Genomic DNA, 22299 nt, shown 5'->3' on the forward strand with positions numbered 1-22299 from the left:
TTTTGCAGTATACTCATCCCAATACTTCGTCAAGCCATCCTTTTATTTATTTAATTATTTATTTATCTTCTGGACTGTTGCACCACATACATAATTTTGAGTAAGCTCTACAAAATGTATACAAAATAATTTAAATTAAGAAAATATGTTCATCAGAAGTGTTTTTAAGTGTATATAATGTATTTTTTAACAGTTCATCGATCAACAGACATCGTCGACCCATAAACTTCATAAACCCAACTCTCTCTCTCTCTCTCTCTCTCTCTCTCTCTCTCTCTCTCTCTCTCTCTCTCTCTCTCTCTCTCTCTCTCTCTCTCACGCACACACACACACACACACACACACACATTCATATATACTTGTGTGGCGGTGGATATGTGAGAAATATAGTCTTTCACTCTAAAGCGACTGCAGCGGCAGCACCAGCAGCAGCTTGTGAATGGTCCCCGCCTCTCCGGGGAGTTTCCTCCACGGGGAACTTTTACTTTATGTGCAGCACCTGTTGTGTCGCCAGTCGGCCGTCTGCGCTCGCCAAGCACTCGGAGCCACCTCAAGACATTAATTTCCTTCAGAAAGTCAGACGCGCAACGCTACAAGTGGCGTTTTACCCAGAGTCAGTCGCGTTACTCGAATGGACTATAGTGTTTGTAAGGGAAAGTCGAACACTTTGCAAACAGGCAAAAGTATGTTTCGCGTCTGAGCAGATCTTAAATTACAGCCGTGCACGTTTCCAGCTGTCCTCTTGAACACTCGTGTTTAGGCGAACAGGTGTGCGCTTACTAAGTTAACAGCAATTAATGCTCTTTGCTCAGATGCCTCTCGGGAAACTTTCCACAAAGAAGTTTTCGCTGTAGAAACTCTGCCCGATCAGGATTATGTGGACTTTACTTTACGCGTGCCTCTTACAGATGTGTCCAAAGTTGGATACGCGTCTCACGAACAATATTTCTGCATGGTGATTGAAACAACACATACTAAGTGCCTATAAGCAAGCACCGACAGCCACCATTAATCCAAATGATTCCAATGCTTCTCTTGATTCTTATATCGTCTCTTCATCAGCATGAGTCGGTGGCGGAATCGAGTCACATCAGTAAGATTCACCACGCCAGCACTAAAGAGCAAAATGGTAAGTTCAGAGAGTCATCTTTTTCTCTTGTTGGGGTGTGTGAGACTTCTGATAATTCTTTACAACTAAACGCATTGAGTTTACCTTTTCAATAAATGACCATGCAATCCTTTTTAAAAAATATTCCTTAAAACAAACTAATCTTTTTCATTTTACTGAAAAAATACTGCTAGTAAGATAAATGTTATTCATATTAATCTCTCATTTCTTACACCAGTGCATAATATTTATGTAGTAGTAAAGCTGGAATACATACTTATTGGGGTAGTACTAGTAAAACTAATCCAGTGACAATTAAATACATACTAGTGCTAATTTATATCTAACCCACAGAGAAAAAATTCATGTTACATTAGAGACTATTAGCAAATTAACAAATGCTGATGTCTGATGAATAATTACTACCAATTAAAAAATATAAAAGTCACTATTGGATTACCTATGTAACAGAATAGTAGCAAAAATGGATTAAAGTTAGTTAAATTGATTACATGTTAATTGATTACATGCTTGCCATGGGATGTCCTCAATTTATGGGGTTCACACAGCATTATGCTTAGTAGGAAGCTGAAGTTACCTTTGGCTTTCATGTGTATGAAACGCACATCTGTATGTGTGTTTAAAGGGAAAAAAATCTCTGGGTAACTGAGTCCCCAGGGAAGGGTTTTCTCTCTGATCGCAGAAAGACTCCATTCATAAAGTGTGGGGTGCCCCGGGGCCATGCAATTTGCTTTCCTCTTAATCCCACCAAAACTCACAGGTGAACTAAAGAAAATCAGAAATGATAAAAAATTAAATAAAGCAAAAGTTTCCATTTAACTTTGCTCTGGAACTATAAGCTCAGTGTTGTAAGGCAGGCGTTGGTGGGGACAGGCAAACTGTCGCTCATTGCGCACCATTAACAAAATGTAAACTACTACTTGTGTTGACTTAGGCGAGGGAGCGCCCCTTACTGTGTCAGGGGTGAAGCAGAGTGGAAACATCTTGCATTCAAACGGCTTCTCTGGGCCCAGTATCAGAGCTTTCATTGTGTTATCATTCTTTCTCTAAACTGAGGAACATGCAGAACATGTCTAATGGGAAGCCATGTTTATATGGAAAATATACTTTGTTTTTTTGGAAGTCTATGAAAGCACGAAAACCTTCTCAGAAGACTAAAATCTTAACATCTTTGTCTATTAAAAAGGAAGGCTTAATTGAGTTGGAACCTCTGATGCAGTACGCATCTAGTCCCCTCAGGTCAGAGTTGTGTGCCAGGGAAGACCTTTGTGATTGCCATTTGATAGGGGTCTTTGGCTGTAACGCCACCTTTATTCCCCAGTGACTTAAGAATGGAGGTGAATTGGTAGTGTGCTCTGCCAAGGGTTTCTGAACGGGGAGTCTTGTTCTCTGGCTCTCTTTAATTGTCAAAACAGTAGATGCTCTGTGGCAGCCATCTCTGGTTGGTGTTGATTGAGGCAGTTCTTCACCACTGATCTGAGGCTGGTTTTATTTTGCAGCTGCAGTGTGAGGTTAAGGTCAGGTTAAAAAGCTACTTGACCAACTTTTTCAGGTTAACCTCAATAGAGAATTTGCCAGCCCACAGTTCACTGAGCTGTTCACCCATCTCAAAGGCTTTTCTGAACACTTTTAAGTTATTTTGGTTCAATGGTTTTCATACAAATTGATGCGAGTAGGAGGATGTAGTTGAGGAAGGAGGGTGAAAGATATTTGCTGTGCTCCGTCCACACCAATGACTCAAATGGCAATACCTGCATTGACCTGACCTTCAAAAGTTGATTCATGACATTATAACTGACCGTTGCTGAAGGTTAGTCCATTTACGGTAGAGACATGTCCATGGTGTTGCAACAAGGGCTGTCAATTGATTAATCAAAATGCAAGTTAATCTTTTATATCGATGTTTTCCGTAAGCCATATTCAAACTCATTATTGTGGTAAATGATGAATGTGATAAAAAGTGGCTTTAGAAATCAGTAGGTGGAAATAATCCACAACAATCCATTTTATTGTCAAATTTGGTAAGGACTTTAAGTCCCCATGAACCAGAAGTTGCAACTGACTTCAGTGTTGTGATGTATTTCCAAATTCCAAGTGAAACGGAGTATTGAGTAGAGGGCAGGGTTTTATTTTACTTCACCTCCTCTCCATCCCTTAATCATAGCAGACTGACGATTGGAGGGGAGTGGTTAAAGTGAACCCTGGGTATTAAGACTTGTATGGCTTAAGGAGGCTATATGCAACTTTTCCCCCAAAATAAACGTAACAATAACCTTTTTATTTGACCATTTATGACTCAAACATCTCCTGATGAGCATATTGAGACCTTGTCAGCTCACAGTGGGTGCACCTATAAGCCTGTATCCTATTTTTCCTATTTTCTGTCGGGTCGGATTTTTCGCGCGCTGTCTGCGTATGTGACGTCAAGTTAAACGTTTCAGATCACTCCGCCACCACCGCTAGTCAGCAAACAAACTTAATTTCTCAAACAATATATGTATTTGACTGTTCTTACCTCTGTAAACATAATGTTGACTTTGCAGCGGATGACTTGTGAAGTGTGCACGTACGAGAGCGAGCAGAAAGGAAGAGCAGTTCCGTTTTTTGGCCACAGGTGTCAGTCGTGAGTTTAAATTTCAGAAAATTGCATGTAGCCTCTTTAATATAATGTAAATGATGTCTCCTAATGAAATATGTACTAGAAAACCCATGAAAGATTTGCGTTATTTAAAAAATCCACATCGTTTTATACATATTTTAGACAATTGGGGGCGCCATTATTTTAGGTGCGCAGTGCGTTCTGCGTCTGTCAAATTGTTGCTCTCGCTGAGCTACTGGTGCTATCTGTTGCACCCTCTTTAAGCCATGAATGATCAGCGACTAGTCGACATCAAGCTTACAGCATCATGGCAGTCTGTTCAACCCCAACGACCAACAATTTTTTTTTCCTGCATATTTTTTTAATTAGTTTTTAATTGTTCACCACAAGACTAGTAATGTGCGCTAACCAAATATAGGGTACATTTTTATTTCATAATAACTTTAAGGGTCTTTCACGGTGCGTTCTTTCATTATCTGCACTTTTTTATTTGATCTTTTTTTTATCTCGTCTTTTTAGACGGTGTTAAATTTAATTCGATTTTATTTGCATTGCATTTATTTGCCCCATGATTTAATAAGTTCTTAAGTTTTAAAAACATTGGCTCTTTCAATATGAACGGCTCATTACTCATTCTATGCTGCCTACTCTCAGTGGTTTGTCAGGTCAGAAGACATAAATATGTACATTTTAATGATTAGCTGCACTAATTTAACATGTTAAATTGACTCATACAAGGACTATAGCGCTTTGAATCTGAGAACAGAACATTAATGGCTGTTTACTTTGCTTAAAATCCCCATTTATTTTCATATTCCAACATCTGAATGAGCAAGATTTCTGCCATCTAAAATTTATTTTAGACTTTAGTGTGAAATTATTAACGTATAACAGAGGTCTTACATTTTATTGATCTCTAATTTTATCATGTTAGTGTTATCAGAAGACATCTAGATGACATTCAAGCAAAGAATTAGAATGAATCCTGAAATGGTGAGTAGTTGCTTATTAACCCTTGTTGCAACAGAGTCCTACCCTACTAATGACAGAACTACAAATACTTGCACCATTGTCCGTTAGCAGTTCACGTATTTAGTTGTCCATAAGTCAGATCTATATCAGTTGTGTGGGTTCAGAAAGCAGCTGCAGTTTTCTAATGGTGCTAGATTATCCACCATTAATCTGCTATAACCCCTGTGACGTCCCAGGCAAAGACGTGTGAGAGTCAGCCTCAGTAACAACTGAATGCCTCTCAAGGCGCTGCATTACTGGATTACTTAGTTAGGAATGGGGTTAATGTGATCCACCAGCTAACTGCGAAATGCAGCCTGCCTCACGTATCTGACAGTTAAGTGGTGGGTTTGTAATGATTAAAGCAAAATTGCTTGAATTATCACAAGAAACACTTCACTGTGCAGTTAAGAGTTTAAATCTAGTGCTTAGCATAGCTGACAGGAAGAAAAATATTGTTAAGTTCATTAAGGTGCTTTATGCATGTTACGCAGCTTGAGGGTTTAGTTCACCCAAATTTGAATGTCGTTATTCACACCCTCATACAGTGTTGTTTTAGTTATTTTAGTATTGAGATACTATTACCTTTTATTAATATTTACATTTTTAGTAAATTTCTGTAATTTTGTTCTTTGTTTTTGTCATTATTTTATTTTAATATGTCCATATAGTTTATTATATTTAGATTATTATTTTTTTTAGTGCATAAAAGTAAACTGAAAATGAAAAATAAAATGTTACATTAATATTTTTTTTTTTTGAATAAGTAATTTTAATAACCTTGCCCTCATGTCATTCCAAACCAAAATACATATTTTTTGTTTTTTTGGGCATACAATAGTGGAGTAACACATCACAGTTTCGATGCATACAGTCAAGACGACAAATACAGTCAGTTACAGGTGATCCACACTCCAGTCCAGAAGGGTGCGCGTGTGGCAATGCAACGCTCTTTGCTAACCACCACAACAGGAAAAAGAGCAGAAGAACAGCGCATGTGCAAATCACTTGACCGCTTGAAGTCCACTAGATGCATAGAATGCATCTTTCTGCTCTTATGGACAAAGGAGTATACTTTGAAAGGCTGTGCACGAACATTAAGTATTGGAGGTTTGGGCTTAAGCTTTGAATGTTTAAATATAGTTTAAGTGGAGCAAATTGTAAGACTTCCTGATTCACAATTTTTATTTTTTCTATTTATTTTGTACTTTTATAACATGAGATGCTTTTCAGTTTTGTTCTTCATAAGCCTTGCAAAAAATTACCTATGCAAGAGTGCATTCTGTTTACTACTAAGTTCTTAATGCACTAAAAGAGGCTGTACTGAACCAACTACCTCAGGGGGGACTAAATGCCGCTAGGTGGAACAAACTGCAATGTGCACTACTGTCTGTTCCAAATTAATAAGAAACCTAGCATTGTAGATTTGTTGCTTTTTCTGGTAACACTTTAGTTTAGAGTCCAATTCTCACGATTAACTAGTTGCTTATTAGCATGCATATTACTAGGATATTGGCTGTTTATTAGTCCTTATAAAGCACATGTTATGTACCCCCACATGTATGACCTTATTCTACATCCCTTAATCCTAACTATTAATAAGCAGCAATTAGGAGTTTGAGGCAGAAGTCATAGTTAATAGTTAGCTAACGGTGAGAATTGGACCCTAAACTAAAGTGTGACAATGTTTCCTATTGTACCGAACTCGAATTGAACCATGACCCCATGAGGTACGTACCGAACTGTGACATCTGTGTACTGTTACACCCCTACTATAAATGTTGTTTTGAACTCCATTGATTTGAACTCAATTTATCCTGTTGGACTTGTGGAGATATCAATGAAATTTAATGCTACATACTTAATCCATTCCTCAATGGAGTAATATATTGTTGGTATTCCCTTTGTTATAAAGGCTTCAGAAGGAAGTGGTACCCAGAACTCAGAAACTGTGTGGCAGCTGGCAGTGTTCTTGCTTGGCAAACCTCTACATTACTAGCTTGTTGTGTTAAGTAGTTTCCATGGCATTTCAAGTTTATAGTGCGATTGTGAATTGTGCATACACTGTGGGTAGCGACTGGCAAACTTTAACAAAAAGGATTTTCAATACCCCGTAGTCCAATGAAAAAAGAGCTAGCTTTCTGGTAACTTACACACACACACACACACACACACACACACACACACACACACACACACACACACACACACACACACACACACACACACACACGCACACACGCACACACGCACACACGCACACACACACACACACACACACACACAGACACACACAAACACACACCTGAGACAAATGACTCCCTGTTAAAGTAAAAGTTTACCCCAGTCCTTTTTCACCAAGCCTTTCTGGCTGTAATACTGTAGGTATTGAAGTTTGCTGTCAATCGACACGCTGTACCCTGCCAATGCCAAAATGTTTCAAAAGCTCATTGGGGACCGTGCTTTTTCATTGAAACCTTTCAGACTTAAGGAGAAAAAAAGCACTGGGAAGCTGAAGATATTATGTATGCAATACTGTGCAGTTTGTTTAAAGGTAAGTCTCTAATGTAACCCATCTAAAATAGAAGATTGCTTGGTTGGGATGTCCATGTTTTTGCTTTCGGCACACTTTAAAGGCAATGCGACAGATTTGGTAAGTAAGCAAGTCAATGCCTGTCTGCTGTTTGTCATGATGGACAGTGAGTGTACATTCCTAACCCAAACAGAGCTCCAATTTAGAGGGATCAGCAGCAGGGCAATGGAGTTCCTCTGTAGAACTGGGTCATAGCCTTGGACACCCACTCATTAAAATAAATTTCATCCATGCTTTCTTAATAATTTTCTTAAAGGCTCAGAGGGATGGCAATGCAACGACTGTAGCTGCATCACAAATGATGCACTATACACTATGCACTTATGCACTATATATTAGGGTTTTAATATTATTTTGTCATTCACCGTTGGAATTTGATAGCCTCTCCACAACATAATTAAAGCTGCAACAGTTGATTGCATGAAGTGTCCAATATTCCACACTTAGTTTTTTCGGTTAAGAGTATCATCTATTTAAAGTACACTTTTTTTATTTTAAATTTTCAGTGTGAACACGCTGCTCGCACTATTTGTACCAACAACAAAAAAAGGTCATAGAATAGTACGCGAATTGGGACGCACATTGTTTTTTTCCACAACTTGGCACTTAATGTATTGTAATCCACAGAGGCATCTTTATGGTTTTGTTGCTCAGTAATCCTGTCTTTGCATCTCTTTCGTATTTACTACTACATGACATGCGTGAATCGGTTGGCGCCTGGGTGGGCTATTGTCGGAAGGCGGAAGTCTTTTGTCACACAGTAATGTACTATGACAATCCAAAACTAGTAATTTTCTGAGCTTAGTTTCAATAAAATCTGATTTTGGAATAACAAGGAAGTTTTGGGTTCTGAAACTTACAGGATATTTTTATTGTACAATGACCTCATCTATTCACAGAAACAGTAGAAGACATTTAGTCCACTGCTTCTACAGTAAAGCCAAAAAAAAAAAAAAAGGAATCAGATTTAAAAGACTGTAATTGTGCTACATAGCTGCTTCCTCCTGTCTGCTTACCTCTCATTTTTGATGATTTATGCAGTGATAAGAAATAACGTCTAGGAGTTCTTAATGCTTTCTTGGCCCCAGGCAAGTCTAGTTGTAATGCTGAGCCCAGAGCCCAGATGCTGCTTTCAAAAGCAGTAAATCTCAAATTGCATTGACAACAAATACGATACCTAGAGTTTTGGCTATGGTCAAATGTGCATAACCACAAAGAGGTTTGCTTCTTCCCCAGACAAGAGTTTTATCTTTGAATCACTGTTTTCTTGCAAATGTGTAAGTACTCTACCATTCAAAGTTTGGGTATGGTAATATATTATATATTATATATTAATACAGTGTATATATATATGGTTTGTTAATTTGTTAAAACAAATTTGAATTAATCAAACCGTAATTACTTTTACCTTGATTAAAATATTCTGTTTCAGATAATATTCTATTTCTTTTGTACTTTCTATTCATCAAAGAATACAAAAAATGTATCAAGGTTTGCACAAAAATATTAAGCAGCACAACCGTTATCAACATTAATAATAAGAAGAAATGTTTTTTTGAGCACCAAATCAGCATATCAAAATGATTTTTGAAGGATCACGTGACCCTGGAGACTGGAGTAATGGTTGCTGAAACTTTAGCTTTTGTCATCTCAGAGGAATAATATAACCGTTATATTGTGGAGATTTCACAATACTATGATACTGTTTTGATCAAATAATTGCAGCATGGTGAGCATAAAAAAAAACTTCTTTCAAAAACTTTAAAAAAATCTTACCAACGCCAAGCTTTTAAACACTAGTTTATATGTATGAAAACAATGCTTTAACGAGCCAAGTTCCAGCACTGACCATGACTTGGGCTATCAGCACTTGTCTAGACTGGAGGAGCTAAACATTGCAGCCTCGGGTCTAGCTTAACCTGTGCCATGAATGCCTGTCAATCACTCCCCGACAACAACACTTCCTCAAGCTTTTACTCATCCCTCACTTTGACTCTTTGCTCCCTTTTTTTATTTATCCTACCTGTCACCCCCAGACAGTTTGAGGATGGACGTATCTGCACTTTTAATAAAGAGTCATGCACTCAGACAACACTTATCAGCTGCTAGTGACTTAATGCAGAGATTATAGTATAACAGATACCTTCTATTATTGTACAGTATAGTGAAAGTTAAGGGATTTGTGTTGAATTATTAAGTGAGACTGGGTTTAGTCACCCCCTCCAAAAATGTGCCCCCCAGAGTTTAATCATGTGTACCGAAACAAGCAGATAACCTGTAACTGTTTCTGAGGGCTAGTGCTCTGCCCGAACAGATAATTCTACGCTCTTAGGTGTTAACTGTCTGTGGATATTGGCTGTTTTCAGAGCAAACCGAATTCCAAAGGCCTTAGACTTTTGGCAGCAGGTAAATGTGATGACTTGACCTTGGTTCCTATCTCTTCAAGGCATGTCTACATACCTTGGCAGATGTCAGCACTTGCTGTCAGAGAGGTATTTTGGAAGTGCCCTCTCCTTTTTCAGTCTTAACTTATCTTGCTTTGTCTCTACTATCTGTGTGACAAAATATATGTACATGTATATGTTTATATAAATTATCTAATTTTTTCTTGTCTACTACTACTACATTCTCTCTCAGACACTGTGCATTGTCCTTTAGAGGTAGAGTATACCATGAGAATCTATTGGGCCATATTATTAAGTATCCATGCTTTCAGTTTTCTAACCTCATTTGTCTTTTTGCTAGATTGACTGATTTGCTTGACATCTGGAAATATACTTTGTGAGTGTGCACAATATGGACTAGCTCACTAATTTTCCTTTTTTTTTTCGGGTGTAGTCAAATCATACAAAATCTGTTCCAAAATACCTTTCTCGGAAACATGTTAAATGAAATGACTAATTCATGGAGTGAGTCTGTTTTGGAAATTATTAATAGAAAAAAACTCACATCAGGCTCTAGATTGCATTAATATCCAGGCATTGTTTTATACGACATACAGTAGCTTGCATCTGGAAGAATAATTATCCTGGCTGTAATAATTACTGAAGTAACAAGTCCAAAGTCTTTTGTAAAATTTTACCAATATCCTGTCTTGTTACCTTGGCTAACCCCTCCCTCCTATTTGAGACTTGAGTCTGAAATTCACCCATTACAGCATGGCTCCTCTGCATGTTTATTACTGGAGTAGGGAATCACTGGATGATCTCCAGCCCATTCACTTAGACACACTCTATTAGCCAAATGATATGCCATTATGACTGGTGTGTTTGTGCTGTGGCTTTGAAATGAGGAAATATTTTGCTGTCAACACCCCATCACTGTGGTGACATGACCTCCATCAGCCTTTCTCAGAAGGTCTCTGCTGACCCCGGGCTGCTGTTTTGCTCAACAGATTGAGAATCCTCAGTCCTCCTGAATGGTGTGAAAAATGTCCAGTGGCCACTGAGGATTCACTGAAGCCAGACTATAAATGTACATTTCTATGTTTTCATATTACCTGTTTTAGAGAAATTTCATGACTGAGAAACATTTGGTTTATGCTGTACTATCGGAGATGTGACCTTGAGGGTAGTGCACGAGGTCCATTGTGTTGCATGATGGATCTTATGTACAGGCGACCAAAGTTTAAGTCTAGTTTTCGAATACCACCCACCCCACCACTCTTCTTCCAATCATGTCCTGTCTCCTCTTTTATAGTTTCTGCCCATCTTGGTGTCCATACAAGATGGTGAAAAGAATTATTAAACATAAACTTAAACGTGACATATATTATGCCCCTTTTCACAAGATGTGATAGACACATTCTGGGGACACCATAGATTTATGTGTATCAGCTCAAAATACCCCCCAGATCATTTATTATAGCTTGGCAAATTAGCTTGTCACCCTTTTTGGGTGTGAGCAAAAACGCTCTGTTTTTGTGTGTGTCCCTTTAAATGCAAATGAGCTGCTGCTCCCCACCCCCATTCAGAAGATGGCCAATCCTTTAAACGAGTTTCAGATATAACAAAAAAATCTCAGAAATAACCAGTAGTGGAGTGCAGCCTAACGATAGACTCAGGAAGAGGTTACAACTTTTAGATCGCACCTGGACGTTTCAGAATGTTTTTACATTTATGTAGTTGTTGTGGAGTTACATTGATTCATCAGGTTCTGGGGGATTTCCATTGAAAATAACATTAATCCACTGCTCTCTTGTCTTATCTGTGGCTGGGACTCTAAATAGTGTTCTATGCTCGTCTGTCCAGCCAACGACAGAACAGTTTGCATGATTTGCTCGAACGTTTGCAATTGCGCTAGAACTGATTACTGTTGTCGTTTGCGAAAACCAAATGGCGTGCGGTGGGTGGAAACGTGCAGATTAAGGCGTGGTAATATTATAATAAGATGCCCTTCCTACGTCAGAAAGGGAGCGAAATCTGATCGGCTTATTTTTTGACATGCCTGCAGAGAAAGGCTTACTAAAACAGTTAATGGGTTGTCACTTTTCACATTTTCTGGGTTGGTAGATGCACCGGGGACCCAATTCTAGCACTTAAACATAGAAAAAGTCTGACTTTCATGATGTCACCTTTAAATATAAAGCCCCACCCTAAACATAATTGTAATATTTTTTTTTTAAATTCACCATTTTATCAGTGCATTCTCTGGGAATCAAACCAACTTTGGCATTTTTAGCTATAGCAGTGGTTCTTAGCCTTTTTTCTGTCTTTTTTTATTAGTATTATTAAGGCCCCCTGTTTTTCACAAAATTATTCAAAAGCCCCATGACTTTTCTATTTATTCATGATTTAGTGAATAGCTATTAAGTATAAGGATATTTTTACTCACAATTTCTACCCTGTAAGATGTTTTAGATCATGACATAACTATAAAAATATATATATTTATTATAAAAATGCCTGTGGAGATTTGAATATAATGACATTTAATGTCATGACATCTATAATTCGCACTTTTAAAATTAGGCTACATTTTCAGGGCTTTCAAGGCCACATGAACCCTGTTTCTTCAAAAGATAAAGTATTTTTGTTGTTTTGGCTTATTTTAATGCTTGTTTTGAATCATGTCAAGTCATTTTGTGGCCCTGTCCCCCTGGTTGAGAACCGCTAAGCTACAGGAAGGGGATGAGAAGGCCCAAAGCAGCCAAGACCACACCAGTTACTTTTCACCTGTTATGTATGGAAAAGAGTGCTTAGCACATTCAGCTAAATAACTGTGGAAAAGAATATGAAATGAGGATGAGTAAAGATAAAACCTTTTAAAATTTTTGTTCAGCTATCCCTATAACATGGTCTATTTTTAGAAACGTCATTTATGATAAATACAGTGTGTTTGATTAGTAATTGCTCATGCAGAACTTCTGATTTCTCTGAAACTGTAATCAGATGTGTTGGAATGTGGCATCCAACAGCTTCATCGTTATTCTGTCAGCGGTACGCTGCTCGCTGGTGAAATATGGACGTTGTGTTATTTGAAATCAGGGGGAAAAAAGTGGCAGCACACCTGTCGCGATACTCGCTGGCCGAGCACCAGTGCCCCCACGCCGAATAGATTGCATTATGTTTCCTTGCACATGCTGCGATTTGATATACAACAGTGTGCCAGTCGCACACCCAAGTGTGTGTAACTCAATCACACATAGTATTCGGAGAATGTCTGGCTTTTTGCCGGAGCACAAATTGGTTCTTCGCACACACTTACACAGATGCTGGTGTCAGGCGTGGCACTTCGGTTCTCCCTGGAGACTGGAGATCTATTTCCCACCCTACAGATGGAGGAACAGCAGCAGGCTGGCTGTCAGCTAAGATGGACTCCGGTTGTGATTTATAGCTATAGGAATGCAAGGCCAGATTCAGGAAAATTCGCTTGGACTGCCACTGAATCTTTTAACGTATTGACTTTGTAGTGCCGTAAGTCTAATTCCTTCAGGCAATGCTGGAGCCTATAAGCTGACTTTTTAGTGGTTTTGAATGACTCTCGCTGTCTTTTCTCATCTGATAGTGCTACATAATCAGTCCCAGCAGATGAAGGATGCTGAATATGCATTTACAGCCCCATTAATTTAATGTCCAATCCCTAATGGGCTGTTAAATTCTCGTTGGCTTGTGACGTAGTAGGACCATGGCATTGATAAGTGAAATGCATGCTGGTACTGACAAAAAGGCAGCTTCCATGAGCTTATCCACTGAATCAAACCCTGAGGTTTAGTCTGGGTGTATTTATAATGAACCATGCTTTTTCTTTTTTTCTCCCTCTATCTCTGTGTCTTGCTGTAGTATATGTGGCTTGTGGGTGGGTAATCAGAAAAGTGCATCAGAACAACTGAGGTGAGAAAAGGTTGGGATAAATCAGGCTTATAGCACCAAAAGTGAAATTGTCTCACCCCCCTTGCATTGGACATCTGTTCAAAAGCCTATTAGCTCCTCGGAATGACAGCACTAATTCAGGCCGGAAACCCCAGCGGCTAATGAGATGCCAGACACAGCTCTCGTTCATCTCTGTGCCACTGCTGAGTGTGTGTGCATGTTTCACATTGCATCACTCACCAATTCAAGAGATGGTCTCTGTCCCCACACCTGTGGCTGTAATGATGGAATTTGATTGTTAAAGTGACTTCTTTCAGATAATTTGGCAATGTTGCGATTCCGTTCTCCTGCAATGCACCTGTGCTCACCTCATAACTAAACACCTGGTTTATATGCCCATACTTGCAGAAACCAGGTGCAGTTTCATGCTGAAATGTTCTTTTAAGGTATTTATTTTATTTCATCATGGATGGTTTAGTGTGTTGTTTTGCATATTTCAATCATGATATGCAGGATGCTTTTGAGAAATAAGGGTATTTTGGATTATTTTTTTTTTATTTTTATTTTGCACAATTAATCAGAAAGTGAACTTTTTCCGCTGTCAACTCTTCATGGCCCCTTTCACTTGATTTGAGATAGATGAACACAATCAAGACCAGATTAAAGAGATTAGGAGATTTAATGCAATTCTTGGATGGTCTGGAATGCTTCTTAGTTTTGCAAACAATTTAAACAAACCTGTGCTTGTATGTATAGAAATAGTGACTAAGAGCCAATTTCTTATCAAAGTCTTAAAGTTTTAAATAAAGAAGCTAAAAGTAACTTTGGCAGAGTCTAAGGGTACTTTTACACGACAACAATGTACTTCATTCTAAGCGGATTTATAAATAGCATCACTGGTTCAAACATCTGTTCTGCTGTAATTATAAATCATTTATCTTAATACACTGAAGTGGGAATTCAAACATTTGTGTTTCCACAATGTGTAAATGTTTTTTCAATAAAGAGTTGGAAACCAAATTGATGAATTAGCATTTTTCCTCATGTCCTGTTTCCTGTTATCCTGTTGTTTTTACAGTTTAATTGGGTGTTTTGGGAATCTATCAGTCACACATGATTGAGAATTTGTTGTTATCCGCTAACACTTGCAGCAAGCTTCTGACAGATCAAGGCACTCTGATGCTTAATGGTGTGTGGAGGCTGTTAAAATGCAATGAGACACAAAGTGTTTAAGTTATTTATATAAACGCTTTTATCTGTTATTCTGAAGTAGCAGATTCAGGAAAACATTACAATAAAAGTAATCCAAGCTTTTATTATTCTGTCCATAGGTTTTTAATTGGTCTTAAATCATTTTCTATTGGTCCGCTGTGCACATTAGGGAACCATTAATGTGATTTGCATTGTGTGATTTACATACATTTGCTGTATAGCTGCAGTCCAAATGTATTTCAAATGTAATGTTGCAGATTGGATCTGTGTGGAGAAGAAAAAAAAAAAATCAACTTCAGGTTCATGGAACTAGGAAATCACCCCTCAAATGTACTTTATAGCCTACATCCATCAAGACAAGTTCATTTGGTTCATTGTAAAAGTCTGAAACCATCTTCCAGTGGTATGCATGCATGCTTGAGCAAGCAGGAGTCAGTGAATGTGAACACGTGTGTTTTCGTGTATGTTTAGCCATTAGCTGGGTCGGATTGTTAAATGCTTTTAGAAGAGTGACTGATCCTCACTCATGAATCGGGATGCTTATTTTGGTGGCTGTATTTAGTTTTCAGTCTTTAACAGCTATTACGTATTTGCACCACTAGGGATTTAATGGTTTATTTATTTATCTGCCTAGAAATGCATATATTTTCTTTGGCTTTGCATCTGATATGTTAAACAAGTAGCAAACAGCTGGGCATTGCATGTCTCAACGTGTGATGGTAATGAACAGTAAATACGGTATTTAAAGCCCTGATCTGTATCTTGGCTGCTTACCTTATAAATACTCAAACTCCTGAGTTCTGCTATAGTACTGTTGTTCTGCTCTTGTCCTCTAATAAAAAAATAAAAAACACTTTAAAAGACGCCAGTCATTATACCATCTTTCTTATCCAAATCTTGCCAAAAGTTTCTCTGGGACTACAAACCGTTTGCATGATAACGTAAAAGCATTGAAATGTATTTTTTCCCATCATTTTTCCCATCACCCCATGTCCCTTTAGGGCAGGGGTGGGGAACGTTGATCCTGGAGGGCCATTGTCCTGCAGAGTTTAGCTCCAACCCTGAAAAAAACATTTGGCTGCCTGCAACTTCAGTAATCCTGAAGACATTGATTAGCTTCAGGTGTGTTTGATTAGGGTTGGAGCTAAACTCTGCAGGACAATGGCCCTCCAGGATCAACGTTCCCCACCCCTGCTTTAGGGGCTCTATAGATTACAGAATAAATGCAAGAGCTAAAAATAATTTCAATTTGTTACAAAACTACAGCTTTGTTCGGTTTTATCTGAATTTCCTAGCCATAATCTATGTTCTTTCTATTCAAATTGACTCCCTATAAGCGGAATGCTTCAGTAATCTGACCATAACAAAAATAAATAAATAAATAAATTGTCATTTGTGTCTCTTTAGAATTGGGATGTGCAAAATGTAAGGGATAGTTCACCAAAAAATGAAAATTGTAATTTACTGTCATTCACCCTCATGATGAATGGTCACCCAAACCCATATGACTCTCTTCTGAGGAACACAAAAGAAGATATATTTAACCAAACATTGTTTTTAGATTGTACTTCCATTGTATAGACAGAAAAAAAAAACAGACATTTCTCAAAATATCTTGTTTCACAGAAGAAAAATGTAAACAGGTTTAGAATGAGATGAGAGTGAGTAAATGACTTTGAACTATAGTTTGTGAACTATCCTATAATCCTGAATAATTATGGCCCATCAGACATCAGTTTCTTTCGGGGCTGTTTGCACGGAATGTTCTCGGTTTCAAAGACAGCTAGAAATGGAGTAAAACATGGAACAGACTGTAGGGTCTTATACAGCAGTGTTTGTCCTTTATGAAGACTCATATGTGAATTTAAAATGTGTTTTGAGATGAATAGTGTTACTGGGAAGAGTTGCATTACTGCAGTAAAGCTTATGAGAGCTCAGTCTCTCACACACACGCACAGACACACATTCAGCTCCCAAAATCACAGATGGGATTACAAAAAGCCCCACAGCCATTCCACAAGAGAACCAGCACAGCTGTGGTAGGGAAAAAAAAAAACCTTTAAAAGAAGATGTCTTGTGTCTGATTTTGGTGTTTGGCCAGATACACGTGTCTGTTTGTTCGTGTGTTTAGAGAGGGTGCAATAAAGATTTAGTGGAAAGGTAAGAATTTGCACTTAGTACCAGCAGACATGCAATTCATCTATTGTGGCAGCTGGTGTTGTCTCTAGCCAGCGATTTTTGCTATTATATGAAAGTTTATCCTCAGAAGATTTTCACTCTGGCAGGTCAATATGAGATTAGAGGGGTTTCGAGACATAAATGTGGCCACCCACCCTGATGAGAATGGATTCCCGGCTAAGCATGAGCTGGTTTGTGTGGTGAGAACTCGGCTGACACATGGCCCTTAATTAGCTCAGTCATTTATGGACTAGTACTACTTCTGGGTATGAGGCATTTCCAGACATGTACTTTTTATTTTTATTTTTTTGGTTTAGAACTGGGGAAAAATGTCACTCTGGTCCGGCGGCCAGGGTTTTATAGCACTCCGAATACCTTGGTCCAAAGTGGGCCAACTGGGGCTTGAGGACTGGTCATGAACAAAGTTGATCTGAGTCAGGAGAGGGTCAACACCACTGCTCTATTCTCATGCTTCATAACAGACTACCTGCTAACATAGCATTTAACAAATTTAATACAATTTCAGTTGAACTCACTTTCAGACACCAGCGAGTGTCTAAAATAATTTCTGATTGCGTTCATATGAGGAATCTGATCACTATATGAGGCAGAAATGTACATGCGATGCTAAAGGCTACTTATGCTTACCATTGCTATATTAAATGCACAGGGTTATGGAAAATACCAGATACTGCTTAAAGAACTTAAACAAATCATATGATTATAAGTGTATTTATTTGGTTTCATGTTTCATCCATCTCTTTCCTGCGCCTTTGTTGATACCTGACTTCTGCAGTGCATCCGCATGTCATAAATTATACATACTTCTGTAAACTTGTATAACTCATTACTCCTGTTTTCTGTCTGTGAGCTCCCTCTGTTGCTTTGGCTAAAAGGATAACAGAGAGGGAAGATATCTCTCAAACGTCCTCAGATCGCTTAATTTTGTGGAAAATAAATAGAAATGCTCATTCTTTCTAAAGAAATGTGACGTAAATGTATGATAATGTTTCTAAATGTGTAAGCCTTCTGACTTAAAACCCTTAATGGAGTTGGTTTGTGCATTTCTGTGGTCACAAGTAAATGGAAGCAGGTACAAGTATGTGTGTTCTCTCATTGTGAAATTATGATAAATATGGTTTGATTCAGCATGTTGATGTGCAGTCCTGACTCAAATTAATAAATAACTGTCACTGTAAAACAATTTATAGTGTCAATCATTTAAGTAAATACCAAATTCTACAATCTAGCTAGCCTGGCTTTCCCCATGCTGATGATATGGGGTTGTGCGACGACGTTCTATGGAGGTGTGTTAAAGTCTGTGTGAACCGGAAGTTGCAAACGACTTTTCTCCAGAGTTGTGAAGTATTTCCCAGTGAAAAGAAATATTGAACAGGGTTTTACTCTAGTGCTCCTCCTCTCCATCTCTTGCTCATAGCAGACTAACAGTTTGAGGGGAGTTAAGCGTTTCCCAACCCAAGCCATCAAACCTACATCATCAGAGAAGGAACGCCATTCCAGACCGGAAGTAACTTTTCAGACTTTAAAGATTACGACGGCAAACCATTTTTTTCTGTGTATTAACTTGCACGGATTAATTTTTCACCACAAGACTAGTAATACGCGCTAACAAAGTAAATGGGGTCAATTTTGATTTCAGTTGGACTTTAAGGGCGAGTTTTAGGGTCGTGCTGTGGGGCTACTGGCCCGACAGTGGAAATGCAGCTTGATATTGGGCGCTGTGGTCGTCTACTTGAGGTCTGAGGCTATTGGCCCCTCCTGGCACATTGCTAGCCCTGGCTCGCACTAGCCCGACAGTGGAAAAGTGGCTAATGTTGCACAAAGCAATGCACATTTTAAAATCAATCAAACAATAAAATAGGCTGACATTAGGGCTGCACGATTAATCGAAATGAAACCGCACGCGATTTGGCAAAGGCTACGATTATTTTATGTGCAGCTTGTCAGTACAGCACGGCTGATAGGTAGTAAATGCTGCTCCATCTGAAACCCAGAGGGCGCTCTCGCGCAGAAACTCAAATGACCCGCCGCAGAAGTAGACAACCACACGTCATTCCAGGAAATCATACTATCACTGTAGTTGAATAAACAGAAGATTGAAATGCTTTGATTTATTAAATGTTGTCTTGTTGGATAAGAGGTTCATAAATGCTTCTCATGTTTGAAAAGATGTTTTTGACGCATGTTGCTTTTTTCAAATGCACGTTATAAGCGACTCAAACTCGCAGTGCTTTCAGATGAAGCAGCATTAACTGCGGATCACAGAGCCTGACTAGCTGTGCATAAACAATAATCGCAGCCTTTGCGATTTCATAATTAATCATGCAGCCCTAGCTGATATATTTGAGATGATAAATTATCTTTGGTTAATATTAATTTAATTAATAATACATAATATAAATTGTGTAATTTCTTTATTCCAATTTTTTTAATCCCTATTAGGGTCTACATTTGTTGAAGGATTGTAGAATAAGAAAGAGTTGCTTTTTTTCTCAAATTAAGTATTTTTGAAAAAAAAAATATATATATTTTATGCAGTATCACAAAATGTAGACTGATATATAATTCTGGTAAATGCATATCAGTTATTAACTTCAAAATATAAATATGTAATATGTTCCTTAGCACTGTTTTGCAAGTATCTGTTCTTCACAAAGTGTTTGGTGTAACAGACCTTGATATGTTATTAAAATTTCCACCGCCAGTTTATAAAGTTGAATTGATCAAAAATGTTATTAGGCAGTAAAGCAAAAAATGTTTAAAAGCACCAATAACAAGAACACTTCCCTTTATAAGGAAGGATGCGGTTAAACTGAGCCTACATTTTATGAGAAAACCCAATATCTACCTGTCATAGATACGCTATTATTCTGATTGCTGACTGTCTTCTGCTGTTTCACAGATGATGTCATGTCTAATTCAAGGCCCTTCTGGTTAAAGCGAAGTTACAGAGAACCAAAGCCGTGCCTAACTATGTAAACAGAGCTCTGTGGTGAAAGTAAGCATGAGGCAGGCAGTACTCCAGACATCCATTAGAGAATAATACGCACACGTGTTTTGCTTAATTGAAGACCTCACCAAATTCTTAAAGGATGTGGTCTACATGCAATATGAGCAAGTGTGTGTGTGTGGCCAGAACCGCAAACACAAGTATGCAAGCAGCTGACGTGTCGGAAGTTTAATTTGAGTTCATTTCACAAACACAAATGGAAACACTTTATTTGAGAAAAGCCACAAAGTTTGTTTTTTTTAGCCATGTTTGGTCCTACTATTGTTGGCTAGATTTAACAGGGACATTTAAATTCTTGTATCTTGTATCATCCAATGTAATTCAACTCAGATACTGTTGTTTTTAGACTAGCATGGTATGTAAAATAGCAATGAGGTCTCCCTCACTTTCCCTTGACATGTGTAATGTTAAAATGTCTCCCAGTTTACGTTAATAAGCAGAGACAACTGCTACTTGTAATACATTTAAACTATTCACTTTCTTTGTCTGAAATGGAGAGTTAGGCCAAAAAAGTGGAAGAAGTGTTTGGGAAACCTGTTTGGAAGAAATAGTTTTACAGATTCCTTTTGTTGCCTCTAGTGACGCCAAAATCGCACACGTTTAAAGGGATGGTTCATCCAAAAATTAAAATCATTTACTTACCCTCATGTCATTTCAAACCTGTATGACTGATTTTCTTGTGCATTTTTTTTTTTTTTTTTTTTCTTACAAAAGTTAATGGAATCCAATGTGGTTTGGACCCCAATGAATGTATTTTGTGTTCCACAGCAGAAAGTCATACAGGAAGGGATGACATGATGGTGAGTAAATGATGACAGAATTTATTTTTGGTTGTGAGTTTCTCCAACAAATTACAGTGATTTTTATACTTGACAAAATAATAATAAAAGTGCCCCTTACTATACTCTTATCAACTTTCTGTGTTTTAATTTTACCCACCAGACATAATTGCTTTTTACTTTGGCTACAAAAACAAGTCTTCAAAGAACAGAGGTGAACTGTAGATCACCATAATGGCTGTGGGAATCAGCATGACAGTGTGTCTCAGCTCCACATGCTTTTATTTTCCCAGTTGTTACTGTTAATTTTAGAACTGGCATAAAGCGTGAGTAAAGTGGTCTTGAAGAAAAATTGTCGCACCATGATGATACTTGATCTTATAATCATTTTAACAGTGATGAGCTCAAGCTCACAGTCAAGACGTTCAGAAGTACAGTATAAACCACATGAAACATTAGAAAAAGCTTATGAGGGGGACAGAGGGAACAGTCATGCTAACTTCAGAATCAAATTTCCTGTTGGGCAAGTGCTTCTTAAACACATTCGTACACACTCACATTCACCCACCCACCAAGTGGGTTAGTTCAGTGTCGATGTTTGGCCATACGATAGCATGTGCGGATGTTACGGAGCTCTCAGAGAGGACGTGTTAATGGATGAGCCTCATTCTGTGAGCTGTGGAGAGGGAAGGTTTTGGTGGCCTGTTAGGATCTTAATCAGGCCTTGGTGAAGTGCCTTGCGGGATTCTGTTACTCCGCATGTGATGACACAACAGCAACCTTATGCTCACAGCATTTAAAAGAATTTAGTTTATCCAAGCTTCACTTGAACTTGCTCTTTTACCACAGTTTATTTGTAAAAAGACTGAGACAAATGTACAGTACAGTAATTAGTCATATTAAAGGGGTAACCACTAAAATTTACTTTTAAAAGGGAACATTCACATGTTGTTACAAAACCTGTGTAAGCAATTTTCTCTGGTGTAACACAAAAGGAGGGTGGACTGAACTGTCTCTTTTAGAGTTCAATAGCACTATGAAATGACATGCAACGTCTGTGTTGTATTTCGTGAAAGATCATTATTGGGGGGAGGTACTTGTGAGTGTCAAGGAGGTTGGAGTGTGTTTTGTGACCTGTGTTGAAAAGGACTTAATGTGTGTGATGGTCAATGTCATGGGGTTCAGTCGTGATGCCAATCACTTGCCTATTGATTTTGACCTTGACCGAAACCTTGATGTTTTTCTGCAGATTGCATGAGATGCTGTAATAAGTGAATGGATTACAAAAATACAAAATAAAAAGGTCTGATGCATTTGCATGAATTTATCTAATCGGTGTAAGATTGTAAACATAAACACTCAATATGTATTGTAAAAAGAATTCAATATATTAGGGAAAAAGGTTTGCCACTTAAATTATGCTAAATGGTCGACAGGAACCAAACAATTCATTGAG

General features: G+C 38.1%; 1 protein-coding gene across 2 annotated transcripts in view; it reads left to right on the forward strand.

Moving 5' to 3' along the window:
- Positions 1–509: 509 nt before the first annotated feature.
- The window catches only part of pdgfc (platelet derived growth factor c), a 49138-nt gene continuing 27348 nt past the window's right edge, over positions 510–22299 (forward strand). Inside the window, exons 1-2 of one of the 2 annotated variants that reach the window (XM_081382473.1) lie at positions 510–955; positions 1063–1129. In XM_081382473.1, coding sequence (XP_081238599.1) covers positions 953–955; positions 1063–1129 — 70 coding nt within the window. In that variant the 5' untranslated portion in view covers positions 510–952. Of the gene's footprint in view, positions 1130–22299 lie in introns of both variants that reach the window. The other variant, XM_081382472.1, reaches the window with a different exon arrangement.

This window comes from Scardinius erythrophthalmus, assembly GCF_964197995.2.
Source record: "Scardinius erythrophthalmus genome assembly, chromosome: 13".
Lineage (NCBI taxonomy): Eukaryota > Metazoa > Chordata > Actinopteri > Cypriniformes > Leuciscidae > Scardinius > Scardinius erythrophthalmus.